The sequence below is a fragment of the Pieris brassicae genome, chromosome 5 (genome assembly GCF_905147105.1).
Source record: "Pieris brassicae chromosome 5, ilPieBrab1.1, whole genome shotgun sequence".
In the NCBI taxonomy this organism is placed as follows: Eukaryota; Metazoa; Arthropoda; class Insecta; order Lepidoptera; family Pieridae; genus Pieris; species Pieris brassicae.
In genome coordinates, this window is record NC_059669.1 from 5,087,665 (window position 1) to 5,100,885 (window position 13,221).

General features: G+C 30.9%; 3 protein-coding genes across 3 annotated transcripts; 1 reads left to right on the top strand and 2 right to left on the bottom strand.

Moving 5' to 3' along the window:
• Positions 1-1,407: 1,407 nt before the first annotated feature.
• Positions 1,408-5,854, bottom strand: LOC123709211 (DIS3-like exonuclease 2). Its single transcript, XM_045660333.1, has 3 exons — positions 3,246-5,854; positions 2,874-3,132; positions 1,408-2,752 (listed from the first exon to the last, which is right to left on the bottom strand). The coding sequence occupies exons 1-3, from the start codon at positions 5,750-5,752 to the stop codon at positions 2,540-2,542; spliced, it is 2,979 nt and encodes a 992-aa protein (XP_045516289.1). The 5' UTR covers positions 5,753-5,854; the 3' UTR covers positions 1,408-2,539.
• A 140-nt stretch (positions 5,855-5,994) lies between these two features.
• Positions 5,995-6,677, top strand: LOC123709213 (multifunctional methyltransferase subunit TRM112-like protein). Its single transcript, XM_045660335.1, has one exon. It carries the CDS (start codon positions 6,285-6,287, stop codon positions 6,660-6,662), a length of 378 nt encoding a protein of 125 aa, XP_045516291.1. The 5' UTR covers positions 5,995-6,284; the 3' UTR covers positions 6,663-6,677.
• Positions 6,678-6,916: 239 nt separating this feature from the next.
• LOC123709212 (cytochrome b-c1 complex subunit 2, mitochondrial-like) lies at positions 6,917-11,373 on the bottom strand. Its single transcript, XM_045660334.1, has 10 exons — positions 11,220-11,373; positions 10,976-11,106; positions 10,684-10,858; positions 10,393-10,524; positions 9,859-10,029; positions 8,963-9,054; positions 8,015-8,112; positions 7,769-7,932; positions 7,222-7,443; positions 6,917-7,101 (listed from the first exon to the last, which is right to left on the bottom strand). The coding sequence occupies exons 1-10, from the start codon at positions 11,262-11,264 to the stop codon at positions 7,018-7,020; spliced, it is 1,314 nt and encodes a 437-aa protein (XP_045516290.1). The 5' UTR covers positions 11,265-11,373; the 3' UTR covers positions 6,917-7,017.
• Between the last annotated feature and the right edge of the window lie 1,848 nt (positions 11,374-13,221).

Genomic DNA, 13,221 nt, shown 5'->3' on the forward strand with positions numbered 1-13,221 from the left:
AATGCGTATTGTATTCATCCATAGAACATAATATCTATCCTTTGCTAGCTTTTCGGTGAAGGAAACCTGAGGAAACCTACATACATTTACAATTAAATAAAAATAACGATTTTTTGAGCTCGCGGCCTCTTGGGCTGGGGGCCCGTGGCATTTTGCCAGCCCTGCCACCCACCTGTTACGTCACTGGTTACATAATCTATTTTTCAAATTAAAGAACTATTTAATTAACTTACATGCAATATAAATATCAATTTGTTATCAATTAGGTATTGCCAGTTTCAAGTAAAAGGTTGGAAAACTACACGGGAGAATAAATAAACAAAGACATCAAAAGGAAATTTGTTTCCTTTTAAATAAACTAAATATAATTATTAGGGATAAACTATTTAAATTTCTTAAGTTTATCAATGAATTGCGACGTTGCCGTCTTGTAAGGTACAGTAGTACAAATAGACCTACTTATAAGGTTTGAATAATTAAATTATTATTTGAAACACTGTTTAACTAAATAAAACTTAACATTTCTATATAACAGTCCAAAATATAACATTTTTAGAACCATTAAAGATAGCGATAGTTGTACTGAATTATGGAGAACAGCAGTTTTTAAGATTACGCAAAAAGTTGGAGCATAAACGCTACCGACTGTCGACACGAGCTGTCATTTTCTTAAAAATTTAGTTTTCGACTTTCTACAGAGACTACTGCTAAGTGTTAAGGGTTCTTATCTAAGCCCCCTTACCTAGGTAATTGAGACCTCAATGTACCTTATTTATGCAATTGTTTAATGCCTTATAATAATTAGAATAATACAGATATCAAAACCTTTAATTATCACTAGAATAGTACGGTTAGCAAACAACATTTATTTGAATAGAAAGGTTCATTATAGTACTTTTTGCTTAGCCTAAATTAGTAACTATGACATCGCAATATGGCGTAGCGTCGATCAAATTTATAATTGAATCAGAGCGTTGAGCCCTAGACCCAGGCTGGTGTAAATGTTGATGAAACTTGATGGGTAAATAAAGTCTTTATTCGAAATACGAAAAGAAAATTAGGGAATATCTTTGTAGAGGAAATGCACCAATGATGTACTGTTGATTAAAAGCTTTGCAGGACAAATTTGGCAATGCCACTATCATCAGTTTTAACGACAGTAAATAGCTGAATCATCGGCATAACATGTATTTATTAAAATGTCATTTTAAACGTCTTCAACTTCGCACAAAGTAAATGTAGCTTTATCTAGTAGACATAATTAATAGCGATAGATATGTTGAAATAACATCTGTTTTTCATAAGTCTTATTATTATTTTGATTATACAAATTATAAATAACTCAATAAATATATCATTATATAAAATAAAATTTTATTCAAATTGAAATAGATTAATACACAGACAAAAATGACTACAACCTTTATTATCATATTGAGATCTTATTTCTACACAACATCAATTTACTTTAAGTGGACACAAGAACTACATATATCTTTAAAATTTCATCAAGTATAACAAAGTCCATCAAAAAGTATATGTATAATCCAGCTGTATCGGTCCACACACCACCAACAATAAATTTTAAGTCTTAAATTTGATCAGCCCTTGACCACAAGGTCTATAAAATTATCGTTTCGCCGTGTTGGGTTACGGTTGTGAAAGTATTGATTCACTTGGTAAATGAGTTTCATCAAATATTAATAGGTTAGTTGGTGACTCAGCAACTTGTTCATAAAATTTAGCCTAAAGACATTCTCTTAATTTTAACTTGTAATAAAAATGTGTTACAAAAATATTATAATACAAGAGGTTAAAACAGAGATCACATAACTACTTATTCTACACATGAATGTCTTCATGTTGTCATATGTACTTATTATAAATAAACATTTTTGTATTAGATGCTTAATGGATTTGTTTGTGTAATAAAAATTAAAATGACACAGGTACCTTGAATTGAGTCTAAGCAATGATTAAAAGACTTAACAAAATCCATTCTAAAGAAATCATCATTAATAACATTTCATTTCGCATTAAATGTTGCGAAATGTTCATTGTTGAAATATTATAATAAGATTTCAAAATTATAGTAACAAACAAATAATGTTAAATGCATAATAGACAACTTTTTCTCAACTCAAATGAGATATTATCATAACTAAACATGTTTGTTTAAAATACTGATCTTAATTAAAATTTTGCTAATTATGTACAATATAACAACAGCCACGCGTGTATTTAAAAAAATATAATCACATGCATGGCTGATTTTAATTTTTTACTAATATTAAAATTAAAAATCTAAAAAATTGTAATGGTCAAAAGTTTGTCATAAAAAAATTAAAATTATTCGATTGTGCGTTTAAATAATTATAATGATGTGCATAATTGACCTCAATTACGGATAAAAGTTTAGTTTTATTTTCAAGAAGTTAATCTAGTCTTACTGATACTCTTATTATGTAATCATTATTTCATTTTGAAATATGTCAAATATGCAATAGCAAGAAATATAAGAGAAATACAATGGTCAGAATTAAAAAATTGGGGCTATATCATCTGGTCTCACAAGCTTAACTTCAACTTTAACCATCTCATCGCCTTTGTGCATTTCAACTTTTAATGTCGAGAATACACTAATAACTTGTTTTACTTGAGGAAGAGTCTCCGTTGCATTCCAAGTTAATTCCATCTTTGACAGCTTTGATCCCGCTTCATTGAAAATATGTTCATATTTTCCAGGAAAGTCCTGAAAGAATGAAATTAAGAATAATAATTATTATTCCCGATAGACCCAAAATAAATTAATACTTTTATGAAAAAATACTTTATTTTGGTCTATGTGGATTGGCATGTTAGATGATACTTACATTATTGAAAAATATCCTCCTATTTAGACCCATAGCAACTATAATGACATCAATGTATTTTTTCTTTACTTCAACAACTACTGCTTCAGTTAAGACAGGTGAGTGCATTTCTATGTATTTCAGGGTGTATAACTCTGTTGACAGTTCACCTGCCTTTTTCGCGTTGTATTTTTGCTTATTGCACTGAGCTGCAACCATGTTAACATAGTCAATGTCCCATGTTGGTATGTTTCTATACTTTAAACTTGCAGATAATAATCTGAAAATAAACACATTACCAAGTTAATCTAAGAGAAGTAACATGTTTATTTTATATTTTATAGATATTACACTTATTCAATTTCAAAGTATAAACAATTTGAAGCAACTGACCTGTGGACCATAATGTCTGCATATCTTCGAATAGGACTTGTAAAATGTGTGTACAGTGGAACATTTAATGCATAATGATTGAAATCTTCTTCACAGCCTCCAGCACAAAAATACTTTGCTCTTGCCATTGGCTTAGCACACAACATACTCAGTACCATGGCTTTTCCTTTGTCTGCATTGGGATCCATATATGGTAACAGTGATTTGTATAAGAGACCAGCAGAATTTATTTCTAAATCAATTCCCATAGGTTTTAATGCTTTGGCCAATTGCCGTAACATGTAGTTACTAGGTTCAGGGTGACATCTTAAAAATGCTAATTTTGGATGGTCCTCATAAATTTTATTTGCAACAGCCATATTTGCAAGTAACATGAATTCTTCAATGAGTTGATGACTTTGTTTGCTTTCACAAATCTGAAATGATTCTGGCATACCATTAGTGGGACTTAAGCGAAATGAAACCTTTACTTGATCAATTCTTAATGCTCCGCCTTTAAAACGTCTGTCCCGCAAAATAGATGAAATTCTGCCAAGATTTTTAAGACTTTCTAAAATATCTAAAAATTTAAAGCCATTGTAAATTTCTGGGAAACTTGCTTCGGATTCTTCTTTATCATCAAGAACAGTTTGGGCGTGTTCATATGCTAATTGACAACAAGAATGAATGATAGTTTTAGAAAATCTTGTATTTTGAATTTGAGCATCTTCTGTTATTTCCCAAAATACAGAGAAAGCAAGTTTATCAACTCCAGGGAAAAGGGAACAAAGCATACAAAGTTCATCTGGCAGCATGTGATAAGCTCTTTCTACCATGTATATTGTTGTAGCCTTTTCTGCTACTTTTTTATCTAAAATAGTATTTTCTGCCAAAAAGTGAGATACATCTGATATGTGAACACCAATCTCAAAGTTGCCATTATCAAGTTTTCTACATGATACAGCATCATCAATATCTCTACAGTTAGAAGGATCTATACTAAATATACATAATTTACGACAATCTTCCCTTAATTTTATCTCATCTTCAGGTATAACATAGTCTAAGCTTGGAAATAAATGCTTAACATCTGGTGGAAATGGTGTCACATCTAAATCAGTCTGTGCCAGAATAGCTTTAGTTTCTGACTGCATATCTCCTGATTCGCCTATATTACACACAATCCTACCCATTGCAAATCTTGTATCATACCATTCTAAAATTGTTGCTAAAAATAATGTATTTTCATACCTTTTGTAATCAGTATAAAAATTATCTGGCCAAAATGTAAAAGATATATTTAACCTTGGTATTCTGTAGTCTCGGGGTACAAATAGAGCTCGTTGTCTATTTTTATCAGGCATTAACATTAAAGAACCAATACATGACCGAGTATGCACTTTTTCTTTGATATAAACAACTTTTCCTTTTTTCTGTTTAACTTCATTAGTTTCATTAGACTCTTCAGTGTCGCTATCAATAATTTGTACAATAACAACATCACCTTCTAAGGCCCGGTTTCTATTTTTGACTGAATCTATCAGAACATCTTGTTCGCTACGATCTGTACCTGTTATATAAGCATGTTGAAACTGCTTTGGATTGATTCTTATTACTCCCTGAATTAAAGAATTTTCTAGCAAACCAGCTTCCACATTTTCTTTTGACATATATGACTCAAATTTTCTATCCTCATTATTCACATCTTTTTTACAATCTTTGTTTTTACTCAGAGGAGAATTAATATAATGTCCACTTGGTGATCCAGGAAAAACATTCCTACATATATTGTTTGTATGATTTGGGGACTTAAGGGAATAATTTAGTAATGGATGTTGAATAAAATTTTGTACATACTTCGGAGAATGTAAATTTGATGGTTGAAATGGAAAACTGGGACTTCCATAAACCATAGGAGAATTAGGGACACTTATTGGATATCCAACTTTGGGATGCATTTGAGGTGAACCGCGTCCAGGCTGAGCTGTATTTATATTTTGTGTTAACTGAAACTGAGGATGATGTGCAAGATTTTCCATGTACTGAGCATTTGAATACAAAGGTACAACTTGTCTTATGAAAAAATCTTGAACAGACTCAGCACTTTGTGTGTTAAATTTGGCTGTCTGAGGAGATATATGTAGATTATTGAAATTTTCACTTATATAATGTCCATGCTTATGGTTATTTCCTTTTGTGGCTTGAGCGTTCAAGTTATTATTCGGTATTTTACAGTCAATAGATGAAGTAGAAGCTATTTCTTTTTCTTCGTATCCCTGGGTCTCATTATGTATTGCTTCTGTTTGTGCATTGTTTGAATCAGGCATTTGCAGTTTACGTAATTTTGATCGTTTACGAGCATTTTTCTTTTTCGATAGTAATGAATCATTGTTTGTTTCTTGTTTCTCTACGGTTTTTTGTTGATCCCGTATTTCATTGTTTTCACTGCTGGCGTTATCAGATTCCTGAACACTTGTTTTGGATTTTAAAGTCTCTTTATCAAAATCGCTTGGAGTAACGGTACCCATTTTTTGGATACTATAAGAAATAGTTTACTAACCATGGAGTGCAAAACTGATTAATTTATAATTATGATATTAAAAAAGGCAAATGCCAACGTGAATGATTAGTTGATGTTTATCTATTGACATTTGATAGTGAAATTTTGAAACTTCAGAGTTCAAACTTGGGAACAGCACAGAGTACCATAGAGTACAGTACATATGGTCTATTCTGTGCGTAGTACTTCTTCGCGTGTCAACTTTTGTCTTTTAGTACTTTGCTGTCTTCACAAATCTGTGGAATGTGGACTGTAGTTCATACTTCATAACCAAAAAATAACTTACAAAATACACAATATTTTAAATGAAAGGCTGCGAAGAGACTTGTGGAATTCCATAAAATAGATTCACTCAACTTATTATTATCAGTCACTTTCCACATGTTGAAGTGTTTATAAAGATGGATGTAGAGGTACTAACATAAATATTACAAGTTTCTCTAAAACATCTATTATTTCAATTATCTAATATTTGTTCTTGGTTAAGTAAAAAGCTCGAAATGAAATTAATCACTCATAACATGCTTACCTCAAAATGTCTTAGAGGCGTAGTTACAGGTTATCCTTTAGCAATCAATGCTACAATCATTAATATAACAGAAGTTGATTACAATCCTGAATTTATTACTCGAATAATACCAAAACTGGACTGGGAAGTGTTGTGGAGGGCTGCTGATAGTATTGGTCACAGTGATGGACTTCCACAAACAATTGAACCAAAGTTTGAAGAAAACAATGAGTTGTTAAAGAAGGCACATAGGGTGTTACTAGAAGTAGACATTGAAGAGGGCAATTTAGTTTGTCCAGAATCGGGTAGGCGCTTTCCCATATCTAAAGGCATACCAAATATGTTATTAACAGAAGCAGAAGTTCAATAAATTTTGATGTACTAATTGAATTTTTATTTGTGCTTATATGCTTTTATAAATAAATATTCATACATACATAGTCATATTGTTAATTGGCACATATTGAAGGTATGTGTATACAAATATATTATTTGTGGAATCATCATAACTATTAACATTTAGTTGCACTTATAACTTCTTGGAGATATCTTCTATAAGGAATTAATTTGAACTTTGATTTAAACTTGTTAAGAAAACTTTGAAGATATAATGAAACTCAATACTAACAGCTATTGTTTATTTATTAACAATAAATTATAATAAATGTACAATTCAGAAATTTCCTTAATTTCTAAATTAAGGTACACATTTAAAGGAGATAAATTTATACTTCATCTACGTATGGAACAAACGCTAGGTTACCAACAGCTCCCATTGACATTTTGTTTCTTACAGCATTAGACAGAGCCTGTAACAAAAAAACAATTAATATGTTTTATTTAAAATCTTAATAGTATAAGTTTCTAAATATGACATATCCCAAGTTGAATGCAAGATTTTATTATTTATTAGATTGAAACAAATATACCTGTGATACATCATTATCAGAAATTTGATCAATTTCTGCAGCAATTTCAATAGGGGATTTGGCTGTTCCTGTATAAAAGCCCTGGGCAGCAAGAGATTCAACCAGAGCAGAGCCATGATCAGCTTCGCTTAATACTTGAAGTTTTAGTTGGTTCTTGCCAGCTTGAATAGCTTCATTTGACAGTGAGGGGTTCTTCAAAAATTGACCAGCACTTTTTACTGCCTGTAATTGTTAGTATAAATAAATATAAAATTAATTAAGTTCATGCTCTATAACATGAGTTAAATGATAATTGATTTACATTTTAAATCACATTATTTTTCTCAGCTGTTTATAATGTGACTAGTAACTCTTCTTATTCAGCCATTATGAATTTAAAGAATAGTTAATAACACAACTAAATGTCAACATTTGTGCTGAGTAAGCAAAAAGAGATAAAATCATAATAGATGAATGTATGAATAAACAATCAGTGTTTGAAACTACATAATTTACATTTAATTAATAATATTAAATTTAATTGATTTTTATCTAGATTAATACATACACTAGCTGCCTCGTCCTTAGCCACTGAAAGAATGACACCAAAAAGTCCATTGTCTGAGTATGAGACATTGAATCCTGCTGCAGCAAATGGACCTACATTGCCAATTGCCTTGGCAATAGGCGAGTTATCAGCTCCCCATTTAGTAACTGGTCCACTTCCAATGGCTGTAGAGAAACAAGATTAATCAAATAATTCAGTTATCCCAAACAAGATACTTCTCTCATTTCGTTTTCAAATACAACATACCCTTTGCAGCAACAGCAAGGGCGAGGCTCTGTTTAGAACCAGCTGACGCTCCCTGCACTGCTATTGCGACATGAGCTAAATCTCCACCCATTTCCTTCCTGGTAAAAATCCAATATCAGATATTTCACAATAAAGTACTTACTTTATTGTGAAATAAGTGTAAATCGACCCCCACTGTAGTATGCATATGCACATAATAAAAATATAACAACTCAACTTTTAAAACTATAACTTATCATGTATATACATGACTGAAAAGTTATACAATATTTGCTTTTTGATTTGGTACCCTAACAAAGTTTGCCTCCCTTTATCAAAATTTACTATCATGGTGAATAAGCTAGCACTTTAAACAACTAACTTCTAATTTTTTTAATCTTAAGTTAAAAACACATTACGGTCCATATTCTAATTTGTAAGTTATATAATCATCTTAATGCTTTAAATACTAAAAAAATAATAATTTGACAGCACTTGAAACTTGATTAAAGTTTATTTGGCTTTCTAGAACATGACCTTTCTTTCAAAATATCTTAAATTATTGACTTTGTTTGACAGATTTAACACAAAATGTTGACAAAACTGACATAATGCCTAATTTTATATTCCTCTTAAATAGCCAGGTTGAGGGCCTACATTAATTTCAATGCATGAATATTCTGATATCAGGAATAAGTAAAGTGACCTTTATTCTCATTATTTTGCCAGGACTCATGATAAAAATATAGACAAAATTGCATATATTATAACTGGATTGATAATTATAATCTATTTATTTGTGTTTTAATATATTTTTAAGTATAAAGTATCTGCAAATCAGAAAAAATTACACTTACACCATTAACTATGCGTTTGAGTGTGATACTCTACCTCATGTTGGGACATTATATAACCACCCTCTTTATTCTTAAAAATATGAACAATCCTAAATTATTCAAATCTGCATACCTAAGTTCACCTCCAAAATAAGAAGCCTTTTCACATGATGCATCACCAGATGAAGGTAACTGCAAAGCTTGAGCAACAATGCTGGCTTTCTCCTAGTAAAATTAATATGAAGTGTTATTGTATAAATTGTGTTGTGGGATATATATAGGAGGGGTACATTGTATTTACAGACCTGATAATTAAATTTCCTGGTGAGCTGAATGATTTGAAAATATCTATTAGCCAATTATTATTTGTTATAATTTACATTTGATAAAATTAAAAATACAGTAAAAATCTGAAATGACATCAACTACTCATTTGGTCATAAAAACCCATAGTTATAACAGCCGATGACTTTTTATTAAATACCTAATACAATACAATTTGGCCGGGACATTTTATTTTGTTTTAAATGATGTCGTCGTAAACGCTTTTGACTGCATTACAATAATAAAATCTAATACAATTATAAAATGAAATACAAATTTTGAATAAACAAAACAAGTAAAAAAATTGTTACGAAATTCAAAAGCATTCTCTTCTACATTTGTGAACCAACAGAAGTGATGAAGCACACTTATAAATACTTCTTTATCTAAATATGTGACAAAATGGATCACACCAATTTCTAAGAATCAAATCATTGAGTATGCAGAAAGGGCAATTAATTTAAATATATTTGAAAACATAGGATAATTTTTTTGTTGTTGTATAGTTGACTTAGGTTACTACTTACACTAGGTTCAATTCATAGTAACACAGCCGGTCTGGAGCCTGGCAGGTATAGGAATATTTTTCTTTTTAAATCAAATAGGCCATGTATCATTGAGCTTGTCTTTACACATTTGAATGAGTTAGTTATCTTTATTTTTTCAAATAAATTTAATGTAATATTTAATAATGGGTTAGCCTACCTTATTGCTTCCAACAACAACAATGGCACAACGAGAGTGTGACAATGTTGTACTGGCATAGTGTTGTACTGACTCTGAGCTGATATGACCAATTTTCTTCGGGGAAATGAAGAGGGAATTACCAAGGCCACGGCGGTAAGCTGCACGATGTAAAAGATCTACAGCACGAATCTGAAAATTTAATACAAGAGATATGTGATAATAAGAATATGTTGATTATAATTATTGATATACCAATTTTGATTTAAAAGTGATAGAGTTTTATTGTTAATTATTGTCCATGCTATGCCCTTGATTTGAGAACTGGCTGTAAAGGTAAATTTAGAACCACTAATTTATTTACTAACATTCATAAGTGTACTATAATAAATGATTTTATATTTTTTCAATAATACACAATGTCAAAAACTTGGTGTGGCCAGAATATCACTACCCTTCTACCACATAGATGATTTTACTATTATGTGAGACAATTCAGGTTATAACATCATCACTACAAAGATATATTTATTATAGGAAAAAAAAATCAGTCACCTGAGGAGCGAGAGAAGCAATCTCATATTTCATACGAGGAGCATTGTCACTGAGCTCCCAAGGCCTGAACTCCTGGTTAGATACAATGTTGTTCAAATATTCAAGAGCAACATCTAAATTGTCTTGAGTGGCCTGAAATTACATAAAAATTATGTTCTTATAACTCATAAAATTATAAGCAGCAATAAAAGAATTAAAAAATTAACTACAAATATATATACTTAGGAACAAAGCACTCCTACTGCATGACTAATGTAATTATCATATATATATTATTGAAACATAATTTACCTCTAGAGTGTAGTAGATGAATTCTCTGTCCCCTGAAGCAGAGAATGAGGCTCCAACTTGTGATAGTTTGCGAGATATCATGAAAGCACTAGCATTCCTTGTGCTGAGGCCTGCAGCTGATCGAAGGACATGAGCAACACCCAACTCTGTTTGCGGCTCATAGCGGGAACCAGCCCTGAAATTACATCCTCCAATTTATCATATACAATATTATCCGCATACTCTAGTCTTCTTGTTGATTAATTATTCTGTTGGCGGATAAGTAAATATCAATTTTCTAAATAAGTCTTACTTAAAGGCAATGGTGACTCTGGTAACTGGAGACCCATTATCTACTGTAGCAACAAAGGTCTTATTCGACAATATATTCGAATTCACGCGCACTTCCCTTGTCGCAGGAGCAGCCTGTGCATAACTCCTCGTCTAAAAGAATATTGAAAAATTTAGAAGGAAGAACTTATCATTAACGCGTTTACATAACAGGGTTTGACACTAGTCATTAATACAGCATCACATATTACAATGAAGATATTTACCGCAATTTGACGAACAAGGGGCAAAACCATGGCCTTTGAAGTCATATTGGATATGTAACAAAATTAAAGATTAATTATTTTTCAGAAAAATTGGTCGGCCGTGGCCAGCAATCGAATCCCTAGGTTCAATAATTCATAAGTGACATTGACAAAAATGTCTAGAACATATGCAGACACTTATCATGATTTTTCAAACCTCAATTTCAAAGTGTCAAAACTTTACTAAAGACAAACGTGAATTCTTGAAAATAATTTATCAACAACTTACATTTGGTTCTTACAAATTAATTTTATACAAACATTATTTTTGTGTTATTGTATTATGTCCTTAATTTTATTAACTAATAAATTTTCTAAAAATTACAAATTTGTCGATAGCTGTGACCTAATTTGTATAACCAGAGGGTCTAGCCATATTACTACCGACAATTATTCTACGTACACTACGGCTTTTAGAATTGTACGTAATTTTCTACGTAATTGTATTGTCGAAAACGCTTCAAATGGAAAGGTACAAAGTGGCATGATAAATTATAAAATTAACTTTGATTTGTTTCATATTCTCTCAGAAATTTAAGGTTATAAATAAATAAAATATATAATTATTATATTTTTAGTATTTGATCTACACCTAGTCTGCCAAATAAAGGAGCAATATATTTACCACTTTGAAGATACAATAGAAATAGTACTGCGGCTTGATAAATAAAGAGTTAAGAGAAGATTAATTAGTAGTTGATAGAGTCAAACGAATAAAAACAATTTAAAATAAAACGGACTAAAAAACGTTCACAACGTTGAAATTAGTGTTAGGACTTAGAACTTTGGGTTTGGTGTTTGAGCATGAACATTTTCAATAATAATTTTTCTCCAGATTTTGAGGTATGATTATAATATCATTCAATAAGTCATTAGTGATTTGCTACTAATTTTAATTATACTTTTCGTTATTTATCTGCTTAGAATATACGTTCCCAGACCCTGCAGTTCATTTTAGTCCTGTAAGAGTTAATAAGTATATTATAAGATATTAGATATATAACCTTAGTGCCTCGTGTGCTCTATTTCCTTATTTTTATATTTATAATATACAAAATGTTAAGGAAGATAATCAACAGAGGTTTCTTTAAAAAAAATATGACTAATATTTTTTTTCATTTTTCTACTTGTATGTTTAATATAAATCAATTCCTAACTATAAGCAGATGAGCATAGTTTTGATTTCTTTGTTTTGTGATGTAATGGATTAACGAAAAATCTGTATTCATATTTTGAATTAAATTTACGTTCATTTGATAAATAAATATTGTTAAATGTACTGTTTTTAGTAAATTAAATCAAGATATCGAAGCACAATAGTCAAGTTTTAGTGAAATAATGACACCAAAAAGTCCATTGTCTGTAGTATGAGAAATCCTGCTGCAGCAAATGGATTGCTACATTGCCAATTCCCTCTGCAATAGGCGAGTTATCAGCTCCCCATTTAGTAACCGGTCCACTTCCAATGGCTGTAGAGAAACAATCTATAAAGATATTGTTTTATTGCTGCCCATAAAACATAAATTTTATAGTTAATTTTTATTTTTTGGGTTTTTACATATACTCAATATATTGAATACATTTACATTATTAATGCATTTAATTTGATTCAACTGTGTTTGTTCAATAGTAATGTTTGTATTGTATAATCAGTTGTTAAAAAATACTCTTCAGCTAATAATATTTGGAACACACGGGAGCCGTGTCAGCAGTTGGTCAATGTTCAAATGAAATCTGAACATTCTGGCGCCTCACATACAGATAGTTTTATTCTGGCTGTAGCTGGTACAATTCCAGTGTTTCAGAATGAACAACTCGCTGCGTGTTGTCGTAGCAAAAGCCCCTTCTCGTATTGGAATACTATAGATCGAGCTGTCAATCTGGATTTCGCGACGTCGAGCAATGCGTCTTGATTTAATCTTCATTTCTTGGCCTGTCTCCCAAAAAATAACAAAAATATCAA